Here is a 25,553-nt window from a genome sequence, read left to right on the forward strand (position 1 = left end):
AGGAGCTGTTTAAATGAAAACAGAGGAGCGACATTTCGCCGACAACTGCGCCGAGCACTTGACTTTATGCAGGTAGCCAGACAGTGGGACATTGTACGAAAAGTCAGCACACTCAGCACGGATAGTGCACGCAGCATGATTGCAGCGCACTTTGTATTGTATGAGAGGTTCCAGGTTGAATTGAGGCGAATATTTGTAATGTTCAGAGGTTGCTGTGTTTAATATTCATGAGAATATTTGTCATTGTTCAAATGATAATAAACGTTTGCATAAAGCATATTTGTCCACTCATATGTTGATAAGAGTATTAAAAACTTGAAAAATATCCCTCTAAGGTACATTTAGAACAGATAACTATGGACAATCATGCGATTAAATATTTTAATCGACTGACAGCCCTAATTTTAATTTTTATCAGCAACTGCAATAAAAGAAACCAATTTCACTGCCAAGATGGTAGTGAAATGTGTAAACAATCAGCCCATCAAGATATACGCATATTAATCTATACTATTGTTGAAATGTTTTTGCTACCCTTTCTTTGTGTCTTATTCACATTCTGTAGAAGAACAATCTGAGACACCTGAACAGTGTGAGCCGGCACCCTGGACACCCACACACCCCAATAATCCCCCTTCAAAGAGCAAGCCGCATGGGAAGGTATATATTATTTCCATAGTGGAGCCTTTTTATTTTTGCTCCTGAGTCACATATTGGTGTCTACCTTTTATGTATAGGCTACTGTACACATTTTATGTTTCGGATTTTTGTTAGATTCACTTGCAAGGGGAGATTCCAGTGCGTCCAGTCTGGGCAAAAATAAAAAACAGCACAAGGGACTCCATGTTCGTGAAGGAGTTGGCTGTGGCGTTTTGGGGCACCGAAACCTGAGGGGAAAGGAGCCTGACTGGAGAGGAATGCCCCAAGACCACCAGGCAGCCTCTAACCCCGCAGAAGCTATCAGTTTTGAAAGGTATGTTCTTAGCAGCACTAGCCACTTCATCTTTGTGAGATACCAACTACTTGGTTATTTGAAATGTAATATTGATAATGTAATAATTAAAACGGGGTATTAACGGGGCCCCCGGGGCTGAATTATTAAAGACGGTGGTACCGTTAAGGTCCAACGTTATCGATATTTGTATCGATAGTGGAGACATTTCATATGTCATATGTATTCAAATACATAAACATTATATCGCAGTCTTACTGTCGCCAACTCCGTTTCTATTAAATAATAAGACAACAAAATGCGTCTATCATGTTTTTTCGAGTCTCGTTCTTTTACATTACATTACATTGCATTAAGCTGACGCTTTTATCTAAAGCGACTTACAATAAGTGCATTCGACCAGGAAGATACAACCTTGAAGAAAACAGAATCATATAAGTACATCAGGTTTCATAGAGCCAAACATTTCAAGTGCTACTCAACTGGCTTTAGATAAGCCAGCCCTTTATTAGTATATAAGTGCTTTGTTAGTAATTCAATCGCTCGAAGTGGAGTCTAAAGAGATGAGCTTTCAGTCTGCGCCGGAAGATGTGTAAGCTTTCTGCTGTCCTGATTTCAATGGGGAGCTCATTCCACCATTTTGGAGCCAGGATAGCAAACCCACGAGTTTTTGCTGATGGGAACTTGGGTCCCCCTCGCAGTGCGGGTGCAGCGAGCTGTTTGGCTGATGCAGAGCGGAGTGCACGTGCTGGGGTGTACGGTTTAACCATGTCCTGGATGTAGGAAGGGCCAGATCCATTCGCAGCATGGTACGCAAGTAGTGGATTCTAGCAGTTACTGGAAGCCAGTGAAGGGAGCGGAGGAGCGGCGTGTTGTGGGAGAATTTTGGAAGGTTGAAGACCAGACGAGCCGCTGCATTCTGGATGAGCTGCAGAGGTCGGATGGCACATGCAGGTAGACCAGCCAGGAGGGAGTTGCAGTAGTCTAGGCGTGAGATGACGAGAGCCTGGACCAGAACCTGCGCTGATTTCTGGGTCAGCTGGGGACGTATCCTCCTGATGTTGTAAAGCGTGTATCTGCAGCAGCGGGTTGTAGCAGCAATGTTTGCAGTGAAGGACAGTTTGTTATCTAGGATCAAACCCAGATTCCTTGCAGTCTGAGTCGGGGAAACAACAGAGGTGCCGATGTTGATTGTTAGGTCAAGAGTGGGACAATCTTTTCCCGGAAGGAAAAGCGGTTCGTTCTTGTCAAGGTTGAGCTTGAGGTGATGAGCAGACATCCACCGAGAGATGTCTGCTAGGCAAGCAGAGATGCATGCGACGACCTGGGTCTCTGAGCGGGGAAAGGACAGAATTAGTTGGGTGTCGTCAGCGTAGCAGTGGTATGAAAAACCATGCGGGCTAATGACAGACCCGAGCGAGTTTGTGTACAAGGAGAAGAGGAGGGGACCAAGAACAGAGCCCTGAGGGACCTCTGTAGTTAATTGACAAGGGTCGGACTCGGACCCTCTCCAAGTAACCCTGTAGGTGCGGTCTTTGAGGTATGAGGTGAGGAGGGAAAGTGCAGTGCCTGAAACTCCAAGTTCTTGGAGAGTGCGAAGGAGGATCTGATGGTTCACCGTGTCGAATGCAGCAGACAGGTCCAGAAGGATGATGACAGAGGAGAGGGAGGCTGCTTTAGCAGTGTGCAGTTCCTCAGAGACAGCAAGGAGAGCAGTTTCTGTTGAGTGACCTGCCTTGAAACCAGACTGGTGCGGATCCAGAAGGTTGTTCTGATGGAGAGTTGTTTAAAGACAGCGCGTTCAAGTGTTTTAGACAGGAACGGGAGGAGAGAGACAGGCCTGTAGTTTATAACATCAGACGGGTTGAGAGTGGGTTTCTTTAGGAGAGGGTTAACTCTTGCCTCCTTGAGACTGTTTGGAAAGTGACCAGAAGTTAGAGAAGTGTTGATGAAATGGGTGAGAAACGGTAGAATATCAGGAGCGATAGTCTGAAGGAGGTTTGAGGGGATAGGGTCCAGAGGACAGGCTGTAGGACGGGCAGAGGTAATGAGGGTAAAAACCTCACTTGGAGAGAGAGGGGAGAAGGAGGTCAGTGTGTGGGTGAAAGGTGGGTCTGGTGGTAAAGGTGAGTCAGAAAAAGAAGAGCGAATATCATCAACCTTTTTTTCAAAGTGGTTAACAAAGTCGCTTGACAGAAGGGAGGAGGGGGGAGGGGCTTTGGGGGGGTCCAAGAGGGTGGAGAAGATAGAAAATAGTTTTTGGGGATTGGAATAGGAAGATTGGATCTTATCTTGAAAGAAAGTGCTTTTTGCCTGAGAGATGGAAGCAGAGGAAGAGGAGAGGAGAGCCTGATAGGTTAGGAGGTCATCATGTCGTTCTTCCCTATGAGAACTGCTCATTGGCGCATGAAGTCAAAATGGCCCAACTTTTGAGAAAGCGAAACGTCGCAGATTACCTGTCATGCCTGGCTGTCAGAGCAGAATAACCCATATGTGCGCTCACAGAGCATGCGCCCCTTAAGCCCCACCTCCTGTCATTAAGCCCCGCCCCCCGAGCACCTACTCTCGGCTCACTAGAATAAATGGAGAGAGAAAATAAATCTCTAGATTTGGCTTTTAGTGCATTTTACAACTTTACGGACCAAATGTTTCTAATAAGGGCTATAAAATAGTTCATACTGGGTAGTTTATTTAGTTTCAAAAAAATTATCCACCGATTTACAGACGTCTCTTTCTCTATGTTAGTCAATGAGAAAAAGTATTTCTGGGCCGATCGACGTCACGGACTGATAAGGAAATTGTAGTACCGCCGTTTGGACACAACAAATATTTTCCTCAGAGTCCGGCGCACTTCCTGGGGGCTTGGTCTTGAGGTGGAAAATGCTCGATGCCAAAAGTGCAATAAGAATTTAGCATGTAAGGGCGGTAACACGAGCTATTTGTCTAAACATTTAGCAAAAGTGCACCACATTCTGACGGAGAAATGCACCGGGTTCGACTGTCTTTCTAGTAGCTCTGTAGCCCCATCCACGAGTAACGTTTCCACGTCAGGTGTTATGTATGCTAGCAGCAACACATGGAGTTAACTACATTATACAAACATGGGTTAATGATTAGAGGTAACGGAGTTATTCATTTAGTTAGTTTCAGCTATTCTGTTTACAGTTCTGTCATCACATTATTTAATACGATTTGTTAAAACATTTTTTTTTCTTTTGATGTGAAATATTATGTATTTAATTTAAATAGAAAGCAATGTTAATTTTGTTCACAATATGTTTAGTTCATTTACGTTTTGTTTTTTTCTCCAACAGAACCAATAAGAGTACCGTTAAAGGACCGGATCGACAAGCGGACAAACATTTCTAGACGATATTTGATACTCTGATTTTTTCATTTATTTTCAGTTTGCTTCAAGCAGTGGCTGTAAGAGAAAGACGTGGAGGACCAAGAAATGCTGGCCAGTTTGGCAAAGACCGGAAGATACGTAACAGAAGATAATCGATACTAACAAGAAAGAGAAAAAAAATACTTTAATATTTCTTTTTATAATTTCTTTGTTGCTATTTAAATTTTGAATTATATTTGTTATTTTTAAATCAAATGCATCTATTTTAGATTATATATTTATTTAGATGTAGGTTTTTTTTTTTTTATATGATTGTATTGTTCATGTATAATTTATTAAATACAAATACTGTTATGAACACTATACAATGTCTTTATTTGTAGTAAAGAATACCAGAATACATTGTATATGTAATACTAACATAAGCTGGTGATAGATAGATACATCCCTGCTGAAAAAACCATGCTGGTCCATGCTGGTCTATGGTGACCAGCATAGACCAGCATAGACCAGCATACAAGTGACCAAAACACAACATATGCTGATTTTACTGATCAACTATGCTGGTCTATGCTGGTCTATGCTGGTCTTTTCAGCAGGGGTGACACAAGTGTTGCACGGCCAGACAAGGCTTAAGGAGCTGACACAGATAAGGAAATATATGATACATTATGATGTGATATGAATGATAATGGGACAAATCAACGTCTGCACTCACAGTGCCGTGGACTGTAGGCCTACGTAATGTTACTTTGATCCGGTTATTTGTGTTGTGGCTAGGGTGACCACCTGCTAAGAAGCCCAAGGGGGGACAAGGGGTATGTTTCTGAGGGACAATGTGGGACACTGCCCGGCGCGGAAGTGGTTTACCTATTTCTAGCACATACCATCTTACATAGTACATTAATAGTGCCCTATTCCACTAGACATGTGTAATATCTGATGTATGTCCATCAATAGGCCACCAATGTGTATTTCTTTCTAAATAAAGATTCATAACATTTTGAACAATGAATTGGCAAATGCTATTTAACTTAAGCAATTTATTCACTTCAAGCAACATTCATGAGAAGGTTCCAAATGTTTTTTCAGTATAGACACAGGAGTGCGAACCCATCAACATCACAAGGTGACAACAATGCAAAAAGTTGCCAACATAAAATCCTATGCAGAACAATGACATTTTCACCTAAAAGGCAACTGTAACCTAAAAATTGTAAATTTGCAACCCTGTAAACAGTCCACCAATGTTCAAAATCAATCAAACTACATCTTAGAGAAATGGGATATTAACTAGTTTTCTTCAGGTTTCTTCTTGAACTTGTATTTCTTGTTGGAGCGTACAGCATTGAGGAGAGCCTTCTCTTTCACTACATAAGAGTAGAAGTCCTTGCAACTGAATGTGAAGTTGCTCTTCACCTGGATTTCTGACTTGATGAGGTTTACCGAACATCTGTTCCTTGTGTCTGTCCAGCATCCTGTCATCAGTGAAAAGACCCTCTCCACTGAAGCATTGGTGATTGGTACACTCAAGAGGAAAGAAGCTAATGCTGTCATGTTTGGTGTGTGTGTGTGCTTGAGTAAGGTGGCCCACTTCTCAACGACTGAAGCTTCTGACTGCACAATGGCCTGTTGGTGTGGCAGAACAACACAATACTCATCATATAGTGCATCCATGTCCAATTGCTTGCTTAGCTGCAGGACTTCTACAGCTTCACAGAGATGGGTGAAGTTGAATGGGCTCTTCTGTAGTGCCAGGCTAGCCACTTTCTTCTGGTAGTTGGAGTCTGAGAAGTCATAGCGCTGCTCCAGGTAAGTGAGAGAGGACTGGTAGAAGTTGCACATATCCTCTCTGAGCACAGCTGCCTGCCTGTCTGGAAACTCCTGGAAGAGTACACCCGTCTGGGCCCCAAAGAAACCATCACTCTGTCGTTGCTGTAGCTTGGTTTTTAGGGTGAACATCATATCGTAGAGCTCACAGACAGTCCCATCTTCTCGCTCCAGCACCAGCACAGTGTCGTGGAAAATCTTCAGCGCATTGCTGAGGAAGGACAGGTAAACCTAAAAGAAGTAAGATGAGTCAATGATCACTCTTTGCATTATCATAATTTCTCTTATCCCTGTTGAATGCAATTCAAAATAATTACCTGTAATTCAAGGGGGTTGCCCTCACCATCCTGGTCATCCCTGAACAGCCGCCATAGTGACTTTGGGCACTGTTCCTCTCCCAATGAGAGAAAATAGGCCTTGATAGGAGCCCAGCAGTCATGAAGCCTCTTCACTGCAGGCCACAGGCTCAGCCATCTTGTGGGCACATGTCTAAGCAGGGACTGGTACTCTATCTCCACAAAGGTGTGAACTGACTTAAGTTCCTCAACGCGTTTGGCAGATGAGGAGAAGTGGCTAAAGGTCTTGTTGACAACATTTTCTATGTCGATATTTAGCCGATCTCCTGCGTGTTTTGCACTGTTGTGAACGATGTGGGCCACACAGTTTGCCTTCAAAATAGAACTGTTGTTCTCTTTCAGTTTCTGGAAGACAGAGTTGTATCTCCCATAATTCACACTAGCATTGTCAGCACTATACGCAGATATCATGTCTAGTCCCAGTCCGTTTTCCTCCAGCTTGGTGACTATCTGGTTGTGGATCGCGTAAGATGTTTCATCACTGTCATCATAGAAATCAATGACCTTCGTCTGTACTCCCAAGTCTGGCGTCCAGTAACGCACTGACAGTGGGAAGAGCTTGGTGGTCCCATGATTGGAGGCATCTGAAGCCACTGAGAAGAATGGCGTGTGGGCTGTGGAGACACACACAGATGGGGTGAACTTGAGAGAGATTCTCTAAAAACAGATTATTACAAAAATACAAGACACTACTTTACTGTTTTGATCATTATTGATTTTATATAAATATAATCTATACAATTATTTAGGCCTACATCTTTTCAAAAATCATAGTTGCTTTTTTTTGTGAAATCATATAAGGTACACAGAGCCTGGTTTCACAAAGGCACGGAAGAGCCTTTAGCCTTTATGTTTGCGTTGGCTACTGATGCTATTTAATTTCATTGAAGTGAAGGAAACGTTGACTTTTAACATAGTAGAAGAATATCAATATGATTAGACATCAGTTAGCTAACGTCAGATAAATAGCTAACACAATATTACATCCATGAACATAACTTTAAATGTACCTTTAGTTGTTGCCTCTCGTTGCTCATGTAGTGGTCTTTTGAGGACTTTGAAACAATCTTCGACAGAGGCAGGGGCAAGCACATCAGTGACAATAGCTTCTGCCTTCGTCCGACCACAGGCCATCCTCTTGGCAATGTCCGAGTCCGGATAAATCGTTGGGGCTAGCTTTATGCCACAATCTCCTGCTCGATATGATGTAGCGTGTTGGACAGTGTGATACACACTCGTCACCTCTGCAGCAGTGACTTTGTCAGCTAGACAGTCGTTTTTGGGTCGGAGGAAAGCATCCATAGATTTCGATGTCTCTTTTTGTTGGACATTTTTCTTGTGTGTGTCAGTCAGTCTGTGTCGTTTGACATCGTATTCGCCTCCATGTCCGATTGAGAAGGACGTTTTGCAAATGTCACAGAAAACCCTCTCACTATCCCCCTCAACAGCCTTCAGCCACACATATTCCCTCTCCCACTCTTTCCTGTACCCACACCTTCTCTTTTTACTTACTGGTGCTTCAGACGCCATTTTCTATAGACAAGTTCACGCGACAAAACCACGGGTAGCGCGGCATAACCCTACACAAATGCACTTCATTTCCGCCGGAAGTCTTTTGCACAGCGTCTGTCGCCGCGCGTGCGGCCGTTTGCTGTCATGACGACGACGCAAAATTTGACAACCTAGTCAGCAGTTATACTGGGGGGTGGGTGTGGCAACTGTAGCGTGCTGAACTAGTCTCAAGTAATGCTAGTTTGGCTGCCAAGAGCTCAAGAAGCTAGAGCGAGCAATTCTTTTTTGAGCAAGCATTGATTATGCGTGACATGGTCTCAATTTGCGGGACGCATGAATTGGGGTTCAAACGCTGTGCGTGCACGCGCTACGCGGGACGGGTGGTCACCCTAGTTGTGGCAGATATTTAATTAAGCTTTCTTAACGCTAATGTTATAATAGTCAGATTGCTCTGAAGATGGGAGGTGATATTCTATTCATTTTCACGTTCACACAGTCGGTGATTTTTGCCGGCCGTCTTTCCTGCAACCGCAGTTTTCTGTATTTCCTTTCTCCTGTAATATGACTTGATCGCTTAAAACTCCGCACACGGAGCTCTGATTGGTCAGCAGGTTAGCCGTTCAACATAAGTTACCATGGAGATCTAGCCCGGTAAGAAGTGAACCAGCGTCGTAGGACCGGAAACAGAGTTTTCCCTGAAATTAGCTCGCTAAGCGAAAATCCGGCTTCGTAGTACAGGCCTCTGGTCCTTAGTGACTCCATCTGGTTGATGGAGCCACGGGGGAGGGGGCGGGTTGTTTGAAGAGGAGAAATGAGAGCAGAGAAAATTGCATATGTTATGAGGAGAAGCAGTGGAGAAGGTAAATGCAGGTTGCAGAGGGGAGTTTAAATAGTGGGAGGGGTTTAGGAGCAGAGAGGCTGATGGGTAGTGTGGTGCAAGAGAATGATGGGAGGCACTAGCACATAGTGATGTGTCGGTCGCGAACGAGCCGATTCTTTTGAACGGCTCTTTGGTATGAACGAGGGGAACCGAGTCGTACTTGGTGAGAGCCGTTCTTGTTATCGTTCAATTGTTAGTCCGCACTCACTGCCTGCCAAAATCCACTCGCCTGTTAAAAAGCTTGATTTTGTTCCCCAAACGTATTATGTGAAGACCCGCCCCTACTCTGATTAGTAGGTTTCAGCAGGAGGAGTGAGATGGGGTGGGTCTTAACGGAATACGCGAGAGAGAGAAGTCATAACAAGTGGTAGGCTACAGGACAGGTAGACGACGTGTTTTTCGGATGGAAAATGAGCCAAAGGTGAAAACGCAGCAGCATTTTGATGAACTTCAACCAAAAAAGCGCACTATTTGTAAAGGCAAAATATCCTTTAAAGCAGGGCCAACAAATGATCTCCATCGCCACTTAAAAACACAGTATCTAATATTAAGAGTTGCGTGAATTTCATTCAAGGCAAGGCAACTTTATTTACTTAACACATACGGAGGGTAAATTCAAAGTAGTACATTCACGGACATGAATGACATGGATATGGCGCCACCTTGTGTCGTGTTTACAAAGCAGATTATTGACATTAGGTCTGGCAATACAGTCAATCATTATCCTGGTGATTATTTCACAGACAAACCAAGTAACCCCGCCAAAAAAACGGCTCTTTTGAACGGCTCTTTTGAACGGCTCTTTGAAAGGAACGGAGCCATAAGATCCGGCTCCCTTCAAAGAGCCATAAATCCCATCACTACTAGCACATTACCAGAAGAGTGGGAGAACAATCTGTAAATAAAGGCTAGACAGATGGTGGAGTGACTCACACACTGACAGTTTTCAACACAACTCACACAGCCCTCTGAAATAACTGTTCCTGTTGCTGCTGATTCACCTTCACTGTTCATGAAACATAGAAATATCAGCTTTGATGGCAGCAAGTGTTAGTCACTAGCTAAGATGAGTCATGGTGTGACATTATGTGGTAATAGTGGGGGAACATCCAAAGCGCCTGTTTTCATCATTAGCCCTTTGTGAAGATCATAATTAGCACCAACAAATATATAATTAGCTCTTTGTGAATATTATATTTACTATGATTATTATAAACAGAACATTGTATTAAACTTATCGTGGTGATTATTTTATATTCCAACTGTGCAGTATTTTACTAATCATTATAGCAGAAGAGTTATTCTCTGTCTCTATGGACGAATATATTGTATCACTTCTAGTTGGGAATCATTGCAGGCATATTACTTTGCAAAACATAGTGAAATAAATCAGTTCATCTGTATCTGATGTATAGTATTAAAAGGAGTTGGTGCTTTCCTAACTTCAAAACAATTATTTTAAGAATGTCCACTGTAAAAGTAGGGACATGCCATATTCTATTGTATACTCTGATGTGCATTGTACATGTAATTATTTTTATAATAAGACGTTGCCATTGAAAATGTCCATAAAGACTGAAATAATGAAATCTATTGATACAGCACATTTCAGCACATTTTATTTTCTACTTCAGTGTTTGCAAAACAGATTTAGTTTCCTTTGCTTGCTGATTACGCATTCAGCTGATCCCTTTGCACCATTAGAACAAACTGTTGAACCGATCCTCAGAAATAATAACAAACTTATATAACTCCTGGAGATTATACAACCCTGCGTTGTGTAACCTGCCGGAGAAAGGTTTCCTCTCAGCTCTGAAGTTCCCCTTAACTGAAAATCGTGTGTGTGTGTGTGTGTGTGTGTGTGTGTGTGTGTGTGTGTGTGTGTGTGTGTGTGTGTGTGTGTGTGTGTGCGCGTGCGTGCGTGCGTGCGTGCGTACAGCGAGTGCTCTGCTTTCAATGTGTTTTAATGTTTGAATTGACTCTTTATAATAATAATCCATCGGAATCTGAAACAGACTTAAAAGGATGTTTTGAATTTTGTGTAGATTAAATGAACTTTGACTCTTCCTGTTCAGTTCTTGGATTTGAAACACAAAATAAGAAAAACGTTCACTCCCCCCATTCAGGACTTACGGGGGTTGGGGTTGTATTGCAGCGCGACCACAAACTAAAACAAATTGAAGTTCCACAGTGTTCTCCTGTCCTGCAACTCAGCCGGGCATTGACTATTAATGTAAGTTCAATTATATACGCCTTCTTATTTTGGTGCCAAAACTATTCAAATGTGAATAATACATTTGGTCTTAAGTCCAATATTTGTATCTTTCTCAAAATAACTAACTGAAAGGAAGGAGGGCTACCATCAATAACACATCACTGTAACTCCTGATTCCTACCATTTGAAGGGTTTTGTAAATAAAATAAAACGGTACGTCAAAGAGAAACCAGGTGACTATGGAAACTATTTAATGTGTTCCTCCTGTCCCCCTTCCACACCTCTGTCTCCACAGCAAGTACCAGTCGGTGAACGTCAGCACCAACCTGTATGTGATCAGTCAGCCGTGGCTCTACACTTTGGCCTGGTGTTCCGGAGCTCAGTCTGTTACCACCAACTCCATCCACATCCTGTCCAGCATCAACAAGCCGCTCTTCCTCATGGTGAGCGCTTTATTAGACATTATCATCCTGCTGTCCTGAGAAAGCTTCATGTCATATTCCTAAAGGCTGTTTGACAGCATGAAGCTTTGATCTACAACATGGCTGTACCAAACTGCTGTATGTCCTAGCTGTCTCCACAGTCATTGGCTTGTATCATTTCCTTTAAATGTCACCAAACAGGATTTTGTTTTGCAATTCCAAGAACTCAGGGAATTCCCCAAAATATGATCAATATTGATGCAGCAAAGGCAGACTTTGACTAGTATGAGAGTGTGTCGGCCTTCTTTGCCTTTATCATAAAGAGAGGGCAGACGGATGGGAGACTGACATGCAGCATTCTACACAGACATCAAAACATAAACTACTCTGAGAAAATACAAGTTTGAGTTCAGTGCAGCTGAAATAGAAACATAGATAAGACCATTTGGAAAACCTTAGTATAATGATTATTTCATGTGATGAAACCTTTTTTTTATAAATTGTAAACTGTACATACAGAAGTAGACTACACATTGTTGAAAAAAACAGGCCTACTTTTGCGGCCTTTTCACATGCTGAGTGTTTGCTACCAGATGTAGTCTAAACTGTAAGAGGACATTCGTCCTCTTCTTCTGTCCCTGGACTGCCTCTAACTTCCCTCAGATTTAGGAGCTGCTTACAGCCTGTGGAGGGTTGAAAAAAAGTCCTTGTGCATTTATATTTTAGACATCTAGAAAGTGCTGTGGCTCTCAGAGAGTAGTCAGTAGGTTAGAAGCTCTGCAGCAGGTAGCGTGGTGTTTGAAGGTTGTTCAGTCTGTAATCTTTTGGTATCACTGACATTCTCTCACCACCTACATCTCTAACTTTTTTATACAAGTACCTAAGCCCCAGACTTTGTGTTCAATCAAATAAATAATGATGTTCACTGTTCCATTATCAACCTTCTCTCCGACTCTCCAGACTCAAGAGGAATACAATTTGATGTGGATTCTGACTGATGCTGTGTCTGCCCTGCTCATCATAGCAGTTTTCATATTCCATTGGTGCGTACAGACACACACACACTCACACATTATGATGATCATCTGTAAAGGTAAACAAAGAAAGGGGACAAGTAGCAAATAGAGAAATATTGTTTTAGAGGCATTGATATTCCATTAAGAGGTGTGTGTGTGTGTGTGTGTGTGTGTGTGTGTGTGTGTGTGTGTGTGTGTGTGTGTGTGTGTGTGTGTGTGTGTGTGTGTGTCTGTGTGTGTCTGTGTCTGTGTCTGTGTCTGTCTGTCTGTCTGTCTGTCTGTCTGTCTGTCTGTCTGTGTGTGTGTGTGTGTGTGTGTGTGTGTGTGTGTGTGTGTGTGTGTGTGTGTGTGTGTGTGTGTGTGAGAGACAGGTGGAGAGAGAGAGGCCTTCCCTGGTCCGGCAGCCGACAGACTCATGAGAATGGAACGTACAGCAAGTTCAGGACAGGTGTGTGTTTCTCTTTACAGTGTCACTGTGGATTCATGTAATACCCCTTTTCAGGATACACTCAGTTTACTCAATACCAGTATCATTAATAGCAGTCACTATCAGTTTCATTCCTGCTGATCAGTACAGAGTGAGGCTTTGATGGAGCAGATCGTCTTCATTAAAAGAGGCAATCTGGTCATCTAACCCAATCAGCAACACTCCCAGAGTGTAAGCGGATTAAAAACAAACATGGCCCCCAGCCCCCCGTTCCATCTGTACTGCACACAGGGATGAAGCTGGTACATGTGATGGACCAGCAGAGACATTATTTTATGATTCAATCCTTGCATGCATGTGTGTTTTAGACTCCTCAGAGGTCATCTGTTTTCGCTGGAGCCCCCTCCACTCTGACCCCCCTGCTGGAGCCCTGGTCTCCCTCCCTTTGGTCTTCAACCCATGACCCCCTGCATGACCCCCTGCATGGCGCCTCAGGGGAACCTTGTATGAACTCTGAACTTTGTCTGAACTGTACAAGCTGCTACTCTTACTGTAGGAGAGTAGCACCCTCTCTGAAGCCCACACAGAGACGTGTGGGATTTAAACAACTGAGAGGATCAAGAACTACAGAAACTGTTGTAGAAAAACCCTCCATTACTGTGAGAACCTACAGTCTGCCCCATTCATCTCAGCATGGGTCCATACAGTAGATGTAGTCCGTCCTCCTCATGCTTCACATGAATGTCTTCTTGTTGGCATGTCTTGTGTTTCACCACCTGCTTTTTTACTCCCCCCCTCATTTATGTTTCTTGTGCACCCTTTCCTCTCTCCCTTCATAGAGAGGCGAAGTCCCTCCCTTTCCAGTGGACCTCCATGGGACCTTATTTCGGAAAAATCATGTATTGAAGTCAATGGCGAGAGAAAAGTTATCTTTCGATCCCGTTTGAATTGTGCCATGAATTACACATATGATGTTTGTCAATTTAAAAGATAATTTTGCAAGTCAAAAAAAATGATCGCTGGATAACATTAATGTTGGCAAGGACAAGGTACACAGAAAACTAGTTGCTAAAACAAAACACGAGTGTACCTTGTTGGCTAATGTTAGCTAGCTGACATTAACGTTGCACATTACACTCGTTTAACACTCACAGAAACCTTGTACAGCCGGTCCCGCATGCTGGCTCTTACGGAACCGACTATCCCTTTTGTGTAATAGGAGCTCTCAACATGCCCAGACGTTTAATGATTTCCACCTCCTTTAATACTTTTCACCTCATTCTGGTGTTGGTGACGTGTGTTGTGCGAGACCAGAGATGTAGTTCATGGAGCGGTTTCACACACAAATAAGTGTTACTTCACAGTTTTACGACTAACTGTGACTTTTTTTTACTTGGAAATGCTTTTTTAAGATTGACAAACATCATATGTGTAATTTGTGGCACAATTCAAACGGGGTCGAAAGATAACTTTTCTCTCGCTTCAATACATAATTTTTCCGAAATAAGGTCCCATGGAGGTCCACCAGAAAGGGAGGGGCTCTCTATGGCATGCCTCCCCCGCAGTGCTCCTTGACATGTGAAGATATGAACTATAAACTCTTTGACTGTTTGCCCCCCATCTGCAGAGCTGAGTGACGTGTGGTCCATCTCCAGCGTCAGCGTGCGGCCGGACCTGCGGAGCGCGCCCAGTTTCCCCAGTAACCCTCACCTGCCCACCATCACTGAGGAGTGAGGGAGGGAGAGACAGAGAGCGGAAGGTACAGACAGTGAGAGAGGGAAGAAAAGAACGAGTAATGAAACACTTAAATATTTACGTCCTGATAAGGAAGCATCACATTGGAATAAAACATTCCTGATTATTTTATGAGAGGTTAACACTGTCAAACCCCCCCACCAAACTGCATCTAGTTGTTCAGAGTGCGGGCAGCATGCTAAAAGGAAACAACTCCATATAGGTTATTACATTTAAACTAAATCTGTGACAGTAACTATTTCTAACTGAGCCTTTGGTGATACACGCTCAGAGAATCCAGGACAGAGAGAGGAACAGCAGCAGAGCCTTCTCTCAGGACTCGGCTGGTCAGGCAGCGGGGGGGCTGGAGACCCCCAGTGTCATAGAGGCCATCACACAGCCTGGGCAGGAGGACGGTTAAACTCTACCCAGAGCCTGACATGCTTTACAACATTTTCATCATTCAACAACACCAGCTGAGCTCAGCATCGCAAGAAACTCAAAAGAAAGAAGAAACCAATGAATGTACACTGCTGTAGTAATAAGCGAGTCACTTCACTCTTTCTGTCTCGTGGTTCTAGTTCAAAGAAAAAATAAATGTTTGAAGAAGAAAGCACGGACAGAAGCTGGAGGAGTGATGGAGTGGAACCCATGGACAACGTGCTGCACAGAGATCAGCTGCATCAGAACCAGCCGTAAACCGGTCTCTAGCGTTCTCTGGGTCTGTGAGGGGGGGGCACACAGCCAGTGAACTGTACATTGTTGGACTGACGGAGTGAATGTAACCCAGAGGCTTGGGAAGGTATTGCTAATATCTATTTATCTTTTGTATTAGAGTGAATGTATTATATAGCAGGCCATGTGTCTCAAAAGCATGTAGGAATGTTCCGGCAGGGTTTTATTCCAGTTTGGCTTCATGTTTGTGCCAAAGGACCCATAGCTGCTCTAATAAAGATAAAGATACTTCTGAGAACTTGTTTAAAGAGGTGATGAATACAGCTTATTTTCCTGGAATACAGCAATCTTCTCGAGTACGACTCAATAGTCCGTCGGTGCTATGTTGTCCTAACTTCAACTGATTTTACATTTGTGTTTAAGCGTCTTCACTTTTTAGGTTTGAAATCCAAGAGGTTAGGATCCTTCATTTCTTAGGGGTTTTGCCAGTTTGCTGCACAGGTTAGCATTAAATCTCTCCAGTCATTCACTGGATCAATAGTGAACTTTTACGTTTAGGGATAGGCCTGGATTTTGACACGTCTTAGTCCTTAAATTCTGAATTCTGAAGTAAAAAGCAGCCAGTACAGTGCAGAGTTCACATCTTTCAAAGACTGCAAACACAAAGCAACTTGTACTGTGTTGTAATGTCACATGAGACAGTGGTTATCACTTAGCTTAGCTGTCCTTGTGTTCCTGTTGAGATATAGTAGGCTAAGCTTTTTGGCTGCAATCACTATAGCTGCAGAACCATAAATATTCAATTGAATATACTGTATATTCATTTGAATAAAGCCCTGCGCTGGGTTTCCTTTGGAGATGCTTTGGCTTTACGCTTGCATGTTCTGGAATCATCCAACTTGTATTTTATAGATTATTTTCAAAAGCTATACTTTGTGATGGCAAGTCCTCCGTTGGATCCTAACAACCACAGGAACTTTTTCAAATGTCTCAAAACACAGTCAGGTAGAAAGGTTCCAGCCAGAAAGGTTCCAGCACACTGTGAGGAACACTGACAGCAGAGGCACCAGTTCAGTACTCCTCTGATCAAAACCTCTGCAGTATCATCACTGCTCCACTCTGCAATATATCACTTCAGAGCTAAACTTCAGAGCACAGCCGCATTGTATTATTCTACAACAGTCATCCATCAGCAGTTCAACTTCTCTGCTGTCTTTATCCGTGTAGATTCAAATATATTTTTGACAGGGTATGTTCCAGGTCAATGCCAACGACAAATTAATTATTAATAAGAGTTCTGAATGTCACCCCCTCAGCTGTGTGTCAGATACGGCTGTATGAGTGGATAAAGGTTGCTGGTTTGATGCTTCCTGTCTGTGTTCATGTGATGCTCGTGTTGTGCTAAACGTGTACAGAAAGTGACACGAGGAGATCCCCGCTGCAGAGATATGTTCAGGGCTACACAACAATCAGATCTTCTGAAATAAGGAATCAGAAAGGAAATGACTGCAAGCATCATCCCACACCTCTGAGCCACTGTCTCTGAGCAATTAATGCAGTGATGCAGCCAAACATCAGCTTAGATATAACAGAGTACTGTCAGAGTCCAGATGCCTTTCTTTCAGCTTGTACTCAACGGCTACTTTCGGTTTGATTTAATAGAAGCGTTTACAAGCTTGTGTTTCTTGTTTTTACTGTGACTGTTCTCTGATTGTAATGCTGCTGTCATCTTATATTAAAACATGAGAAGGTCTATTGTTGGTAACTCTGCATTGTTATGCCTGAAGTACATGTATAGACATCACAACAACTTACATTTCACTGATCTCATATTGTGCAAATACATTGCATTTTATCCTCCAAAATATATATTAGCAATTATATATTCAAATTCAATTAATACATCATATATGTGTTTGTAGTGTGAATAATAATGATTAAATAGGGATGGCAAAGATAGAATCATTGACTGATATGGAAATAAAAGCAAAACTAAACTTCAGCAGGATGACATTCTGCTCCTGGCAGCCAAGTACCCGAGATAAGAAGAATCTCAACATATTATAGAATAACTGACTATTTATGACATACTAAAGTAAGATATCTTTGTCACACTTTTAATTACTTTCAAAAAAATGTTTCAAATATGTGACTGTGACATACTATTATGACATTTCAATAGAATGCTTTATGATGAAATACTATCATATGACTCATTTGACACCATACTTGCCACGAGTATGACTTATTTGATGGGTTTTTCATTACATTCTATACGAATGTATTCAACACACTTTTTAATGAAAAAATCTGACTTCCCTATAAGATACTATACTAGTAACTTTAAAACCGCACAGTATTCTTTGGCTCTGACTACTTTGGACTTTCCTTTTTTGACATTCATGACAAGGGCTTTCATTTAAATACAGACAATACTCTTGACTGACTTTTTTATAGCATATTTATTGTTACATGTGTATTCCATAATATTCTATGACTTCATGACATGCTGTACTATGAAATCTTATACATTATAGTTATAGTAAATTATTATTATTTGTATGGCGTAATGATATTTCAAGTTAGATTTGTTGTGATATTTTTATGTCATATCTTTTTTTTTTGTAAACGATCGCATACCTTTTTTTATGAAAAACTAAAACAGTAACTTATCGTAATACTGTATTATGACTCATTTGGCATACATTACTGACGTTTACCCACATTTTTTACGAGTTAGTAAATACCTTAATGAGAGTTTTTTTCACCAACAAAATATACTCTCAACATGCTATATGAAACTCTTAGTTATTCTAAACTAGGACATTTATGAAAATGAGTCACAGCATACTTTTTTTAGTATATTTATAATATATAAACAATTTTTGCTACAGCACAGAGCTTTGAATCAGAGCAAACATCCGGTCTGCACCCCAACATCCGGTCTGCACCCCAACAGAATAGAAAAGCTGGCAGTTGTTAATGCAGCTGGAGTTTAGTGGACACAATGCATCTACAGCAGATGTTCATATTTACCTAGATATCACTTTTTCTATTTGACTGGAGCTTAGGCATTTAGTGAAAAATCTCAGAACCTCTAAGAGAGCAAGGCACTGGATCAGAGCCTCCGAACGAGCACTATTGTGGCCCACTCGAAATACACACTACTTTCCCATTCCAACAGCCAGGATCCCTGTGATCAAGGAAGATCTTTAAAGACTTCTATAAATCACCTGAAGTGAACATGAACATGAATCACATTTCTTTGATGTGAATGTGGTGGTTGTTCATGTTTATTTTGATACAGTCACATGAACAATGTGAAATATTGTATTCACAGTTCAGCCCTGGTTTGGGAGGTATGTGTTTCTTTTTATTATTCTCGTTATTTTGAGGTGTTAAATGAATCACACAGCCAGTAGTGGGAGAAATGTGAAGAACATTTCATTTGTAATGATTACTCTTCAGCATTTCAGTTTCCTAGTAAACAGGCATGAGGCGTCTGTGCTGAACAAACAATGGAATGTGAAAATATCCTTTATAACAAAAAGGTGGATATCCAGTTATAGATGCATTTGCAAACTAAAAACATTTATTACGAAAAATGATATTTGGAATGACAGTAAAAAAAAAAGCTTGTTAGTTGACCTTGAGTTTGGGGTATGTTTTCAAACTACAGGAATGTTACAAAAACAGCAGCTGCACTCCACAGGAATTCTGGGTAATGCAGTCCCAACAGAAATAGAGAGATAATTAAGGCAATTAATTAATTAATTAATGTAAAACTAAACACACGCAGCTGACACTGATCTACAATATTAAACAAGGTGTAAAGATAAATCAACATAAATGAAATAAGAATTAAAAAACAAATCCCCAATGTAAACTGCCACACAGTAAGTAAGCAGTAAGGCCTACAGCAGAGCCGTGGACTCAAACTCTCCGGGGGGCTCATACAGTTCTAAATAAAGCTAGGACCCTCACAACACTCCAGTTACACTGTTTGGTTCTAAGGCCAGAGAAATGTTTTTCTACAGAAAATGACAGCCTCTCTCTAAGAGAGAACATAAACTCAACAACTCTTTGACTTCATTATGTTAGGATGCACCAGGCAGGGAAGGAAGAGGAAGAACTGTCACTAAAGCTCCTGTGATGCTCCAATGTTCATTACACACACTCACACACACAAAACAATTACACAATAGTCTGATGGATGAAAACGTTTATATTTTTAAATCCTCATTCCTGTGCTTTGAGCTGAAGGCTAACGTTAGCATGCTAACTCCTGGAGTATAGCAAGGTTTTTATGCAGTTTCAAATTAAATGTAAGACTTTGTAAATAACACAAATAATTAAATCAAATATCGTTTTCACAAACATACCTTAATAAACATAGAGAGATTGAAAAACCATTAAACAATAAGGCCTATAATTATTATTAAGCATTTACATTAGTGTCACATTTCTATCAGCATGTCCCATCTGTATAAAATAAACAACAATTCATTAACAAAGGCATAATATGGATGGATTTAATGTTCAAAAATAGTGAGATTGAGTTTTTGCTAAACTCGGCACTTCCTGGATACTGTAGTCCACCGGTCTCACTTGTTGTTTATAAATGTATACATTCTAATAACAGTTAGCTGATGTATTTCTGAGTCCTCACAGGTTTCAACATCCAGGCAGGACACGTCAGAATGTTTTTTAAGGAGTGTTCGGACAGTTTGGACGTTCAGAGGTAGTCGTCCTCGCTGGACTCCTCTTCCTCGGGGGGTCTGTACAGGTGATAGTGGCTGGGGCCCTCCCCGGGGTCCTCGCTGCTGGAAGACGAACTGTCCTCTGTGAGCTTGGACTCTGCCGAGCTGACAGAAGGACTGCGGCTCATCCTCCACAGCTGATGGGCAAAGGTCCGCCCCCAGCTGCAGTGCTGGCCAATAGGGCGCAGGAGCCGGACGAGCTCGGCGGCTTCCTGCCAGTAAGAAGTTCACTTGCTGTGGCCTCGCCCCGGGCGCTGCCGGTTCATGGTGGTCAGCATCTGACTGATGTAGGAGGTCAGCAGGTCGTCCATCTTGTAGCCCTGCAGGGGAAAGGAAAACACAAACACAAACACATCTCTTGAAGGCGCACAGCACGACGTTTCAGAACAGTTTAATTCAGTTTTGAAACTAGGTCTGGGCAAGTTAACTCGTTAATATCGCGTTAACGCCTTTATTAATAACGCCGACAATTATTTTATAGTTTTTTTGTATTAATATTATAATTTTGAAAGTCCGTACAGACAAACCATGGTCACAGGAGTGGGGGATGTTGATCAGTATTGGCTTAGTAGTGTAGTACATGTAGTCCCCACATGCTTCAAACACTCCACCATCGTTCCTGTCCCCAAAAAGTCTAAAATCCCCAGCCTCAACGACTACCGCCCAGTAGCACTCACCTCCATCATCATGAAGTGCTTTGAGCGGTTAGTCAAAACCTTCACCACCTCCTCCCTCCCTGCCTCCTGGACCCCCTGCAGTTTGCCTACAGAGCAAACAGGTCCACAGACGACGCCATAAACCCCCCCCTCTCCATACTGCCCTCTCACACCTGGACCAGAAGAACACACATGTGAGAATGCTGTTCATTGATTACAGTTCAGCATTCAATACCATTGTTCCCTCCAAGCTGGTCATCAAGCTCAGGGACCTCGGGCCCAACAGCGCCCTCTGTGACTGGATCCTGAACTTCCTGACGGAAGACCCCAGGCAGTGCGGGTGGGAAAACATCCCATCCTCCACCATGATCCTCAACACCGGAGCCCCTCAAGGCTGCGTGCTCAGCCCTCTCCTCTACTCCCTGTTCACACATGACTGCGTGGCCACACACAGCTCCAATACCATCGTGAAGTTCGCTGACGACACAACTGTCATCGGCCAGATCACCGGCGACGAGACGGCGTACAGAGGGGAGGTCGAAACCTGACATTTTGGTGCCAGGATAACAACCTCCATCTCAACGTCAGCAAAACAAAAGAGATGATTGTGGATTACAGGAAGCAGCAGAGAGAGGGACACGCCCCCATCGCCATCAATTGGACTACGGTGGAGAGAGTCAGCAGCTTCAGGTTCCTCTGTAACTCACCAAAACTGCTCGACAGCGGCTCTTCTTCCTTCGCAGGCTGAGGAGGTTCAACATGGTTGGAGGAGCTCGGTCGGAATAATTTCATTGCCATTTCTACACTGTAGCTGCTGAGCATATCACAATAAAACCTTTGAATCCTTGATTCCTTAGGATGGGCGTCATCCCGTGTCTCAACCAATGAGAGCATAGGGGCGGGCCTAAGACTGCTGCAGTGCTAACATGAACAGAAACAGAAAGAAGTGGCGGGGACAGAAACATGGAGGAAGGTACAGAACTCTGACATGGACATTTTACATCTCTTCAGATGGAGAAGTTGATAGAACCAGAGTTATTTTAACCACTGCAAAGTTTGGTTATCTCTGGACTTTGAGGGGAACTTCTATAACAAACCAGGTAACACGTTAAATCCCTGGCAGTGGCAAATAGCTTTGGTTTCACATTTGATTTGATTATGTTAATTAAGGTTTAAGTTGAAATGTACAAGAAATATTTGAACTGCTACTGTGTAAAGAGAATACTGCTGTTAAAAAAGACCTTATTGTTTAAAGTGTTTGCAAACCAAATGGTATTGCCCTTTTTTTTTCATAAAGCAGTACTTTAAAATAAAAGTAGCAATACATTACTTTTGAATTCATTATTGAATTTTGTGATAACAATGCGAATAATCGTGATTAAAATGTTAATCGTTGCCCAGCACACATTTGAACACAAACAAGGAGGCAGCCCATCTAAAGACGGAAAAAGGGAAATGTAGTTCTTCATGATGGAGAACATCATGCTCCTCCTGCCGTCATTTCAGACTATTATTTGTGTGTGTGTGTGTGTGTGTCTGTGTGTGTGTGTGTGTGTGTGTTGCTGCCACCCACCAGTGAGGTCTCACACAGTAGTTTGCTTCCTCTGACCAGGTTGCCGATGGTGATGTGGAAGTAGGTGTTCCCACTGCTCCAGTTGGAGATCTTGGTGAAGGGATGAGTGGTGAGGATGTCCTACACACACACACACACACACACACATACACACACACACACACACACACACACACACACACACACACACACACACACACACACACACACACACACACACACACACACACACACACACACACACACACACACACACACACACACACACACACACACACAGGTGTGAGCCTCTGACTTACTCTAAGGGACTTAAAGTCATCTATACAAATGGTTATAAACTATGAACTGTGAAACATGTGATAGATGACAGAGCAACCCGGGGGGGGGGGGGGGGGGGTGAGTATATTACCTATTTAGCTAGGACATTCCACTGCCTGCTCTGAGCGTCTAGCTTATTTTCACAAATGTCCCCAACCATAACACTGTCATTCTAAATGTCATTTCATTTAATTTCAAACCTTTATTTAACCAGATTGGTCCCATTGAGATCATAGATCTCTTTTTCAAGGGAGACCTGCAGCATATAGGTTCCACATGAAACATAAAACAATAAAGGACATCATACATTATATTTACAGGATGCATTTACACAGTTATAGACATTTACAAGTGCCCATAGTATCAACGAGCATTTCATTTGGCCTAGCTTTAAAAACATGCAGAGGAATGAGATTGCTCAGTTTCAATTCTTGCTGAAGATTGTTCCAAGCAAGTGGAGCTGCGCACATAAAAAATGTCTTAAGTAAGTGGTTCGAACCTCCATCTCCTACAAGTGAATGCTGAATAACATGCACATGTGAAGACAAATCCAAACAGCGCATTACAATAAGTCCTATATCCTTCGCAGCAGCCTCCCCCTCACTCTGGAACTCCCTCCCCAGCCACGTCAGATCTGCCAACACTCTCACATAATTCAAACAATCCCTCAAAACTCACCCTTTCACTCTTGCCTTCAACTCCTAATCCACTAACCCCTCGCCTATCCCACCTTATTTTCGTTGTTATTTTGTTTTACTTGCTTGTAGGGTTGCAAAGGGGTGGAAAGTTTCCGGAAAGTTTCCAAGCTGGGAAATTTTGGAAATATTCGATGCAAAATTAAACAAAAAAACATGACATTTCAACAGATTTTTTTTTTAAGTAGAACAGAACAAGTTTTAATTATTTTATTGAACAATTATTTGTTTCATTGAAGAACGAAAACGGGAATGTTGAGTTAAAATGTTACTCATCCACCCCAACCCCACTCATTAAAAAATGAACAAAAATGCACCCCCCATCCAAAGATCCCCACAAAGTCCCATTCAAAGAGCCCTACTCCCTCCAAAAAGTCCCATTAAACATGCACATCTTCCTTCAAGCAATCCTCTGCATTTTTGCTAAACCCTTTCAGTCAATGGACTCTTCCTGGGCCTCATCAACATCCAACTCTGAGTCTTCCTCTTCAGTGTCACTGTCCAGCCTTATTGAGGATGGCTCTGTCAGGCTCAGAGAGCCTTAGGTTTGCCCGAATGCCAACCAGTTTTTCCACTCTCACATTTGTGAGACTGTTGCGAACCTTTGTGTGGTCTCAATAGCCATGCAGTAAGTGTGCTATGGCATGGATATTCAAGTGTACTTGAATGGCATCTGTTTGTTTTAGTCAAGTTTATGCTAAAATATACTTTCCCCAACTATATTTAAGTTCCCTATGAAGAGCCAACCTTCAATTTAGAAAATTTCCAGTTTATTCCCATAAATTCCGGTGGAAAGTTTCCATCTTTGAAAATTCCCGGAATTTTGCAACCCTACTTGCTTGCAAAGCACTTTGAGCACCAGGAAAAGCGCTATATAAATGTAATGTATTTTTATGATATGATCGGACAGGTGGGGGCGCACTGGTTCCTAAACAAACACACACCTTGGTCTTGGGGTCGATGAGGCTGACTCCGTGCTTGTTGATGGCGATCAGCAGGATCTCTGGGAAGTTGGGCTCTGTGGTTTGCTGTAGACACATCAATGTTGTTGGAAATGTTAATATCTATTCTATCGAGCCGTTTGGTCGATCAAATAATCATAGTACATAAAAACCCTTCATATGATTTGTGTGCAAAATGTTTATTTTGAAAAGTAACTAAGGCTGTCAGACTAAAGGTCATTTGAAATTGATACTCCATGTTTTATTAACATAAAGGCTAATGCTTGTTTGTGAAAAGCTGAGCAATCAACAGTTTTTTGATTCAGCTAGGTGTGAATACAGGCAGAGGAAGGGGGGGGGAATTGGTCTGGCCTACGAGACAGACAGGAAGTGACACGCACAATTGTGTTTACCTTGACCTCAAAGAAGGCGGAGCCAAAGGTGGGCCACTTGAAGATGATTTTTAGGAACATCAGTTTGGCTTCTTCTCTGGATTTACCCGCCTGCTTGTTGAAGTATGCAACCACCGACTGTAACACACACACACACACACACACACACACACACACACACACACACACACACACACACACACACACACACACACACACACACACACACACACACACACACACACACACACACACACACACACACACACACACACAAACACACACACACACACACACACACACACACACACACACACACACACACACACAATTAATTACAAAAAACAGTTTCATCTTTAATGACTTAATGCAAAACGTCCATTTCATTTATAGTTGGTACAAATATAGCAAATGGCTTTATTCTGTTAAAAACAAACTATGTGTCACGTAATCTAGTTTGACAAAATATATTTGTATTTACATGTTCTTAACACATGTCATTCTACTTCCTACTAGTTGGGCATACTGCCTTACAGACACTTAGTTTAATTAAAGGTATTAAACTATATAGCTTTGTCATTAGAGCTTTTGCAAGTTTACCCTTTTCCAGTCATCAGGTGACATCTGACGAATGAGATCCTGGGGAACCAGCTCCCGAAGCATCTTGGGAATTGTAGGAAAGTGGGATTTGTCATCTTCAAACTTCACTCGGTAGATGAGCGCTGCGAGTTGGAAAACCTCTTCTCGTGAACACTTATGGTAACCACGCAGGTACTTAGGCAGCTCCTAGATACAACAAGAGAATGATTATCATTATTTACAACAAAAATGTAGTTCTTGTCTATAAATC

At 42.2% G+C, this 25,553-nt stretch overlaps 4 protein-coding genes across 12 annotated transcripts in view; 2 read left to right on the top strand and 2 right to left on the bottom strand.

Moving 5' to 3' along the window:
* The window catches only part of LOC307035543 (uncharacterized protein), a 234,091-nt gene that overhangs the window by 40,162 nt on the left and 168,376 nt on the right, over nt 1–25,553 (top strand). The window lies entirely within an intron of this gene.
* LOC307035547 (glycerophosphodiester phosphodiesterase domain-containing protein 4-like) overlaps nt 1–25,553 on the top strand; it is a 67,646-nt gene that overhangs the window by 26,450 nt on the left and 15,643 nt on the right. For 3 of the 9 annotated variants that reach the window (XM_079675028.1, XM_079675030.1, XM_079675029.1), the window contains 6 exons: nt 566–660; nt 775–973; nt 11,390–11,537; nt 12,477–12,559; nt 12,904–12,980; nt 14,587–17,121. In XM_079675028.1, the coding sequence (XP_079531154.1) occupies nt 918–973; nt 11,390–11,537; nt 12,477–12,559; nt 12,904–12,980; nt 14,587–14,693 (471 nt within the window). In that variant the 5' untranslated portion in view covers nt 566–660; nt 775–917 and the 3' untranslated portion in view covers nt 14,694–17,121. Of the gene's footprint in view, nt 1–565; nt 661–774; nt 974–4,359; nt 4,577–10,805; nt 11,113–11,389; nt 11,538–12,476; nt 12,981–13,327; nt 13,464–14,586; nt 17,122–25,553 lie in introns of those variants that run through there. The other 6 variants (XM_079675025.1, XM_079675027.1, XR_013807134.1 and 3 more) reach the window with 6 other exon arrangements.
* Nucleotides 5,330–8,385, bottom strand: LOC307035542 (uncharacterized protein). The gene is made up of 3 exons (XM_079675017.1): nt 7,498–8,385; nt 6,449–7,101; nt 5,330–6,362 (listed from the first exon to the last, which is right to left on the bottom strand). The coding sequence occupies exons 1-3, from the start codon at nt 8,015–8,017 to the stop codon at nt 5,595–5,597; spliced, it is 1,941 nt and encodes a 646-aa protein (XP_079531143.1). The 5' UTR covers nt 8,018–8,385; the 3' UTR covers nt 5,330–5,594.
* Nucleotides 18,788–25,553, bottom strand: part of myo7aa (myosin VIIAa) — a 116,252-nt gene continuing 109,486 nt past the window's right edge. The window contains exons 46-50 of the mRNA XM_079673771.1: nt 25,304–25,489; nt 24,725–24,841; nt 24,315–24,398; nt 22,358–22,477; nt 18,788–20,448 (exon numbers count right to left, since the gene is read on the bottom strand). Coding sequence (XP_079529897.1) covers nt 20,356–20,448; nt 22,358–22,477; nt 24,315–24,398; nt 24,725–24,841; nt 25,304–25,489 — 600 coding nt within the window. The 3' untranslated portion in view covers nt 18,788–20,355. The remainder of the gene's footprint in view (nt 20,449–22,357; nt 22,478–24,314; nt 24,399–24,724; nt 24,842–25,303; nt 25,490–25,553) is intronic.

This window comes from Notothenia rossii (genome assembly GCF_949606895.1).
Source record: "Notothenia rossii genome assembly, chromosome: 4".
Lineage (NCBI taxonomy): Eukaryota > Metazoa > Chordata > Actinopteri > Perciformes > Nototheniidae > Notothenia > Notothenia rossii.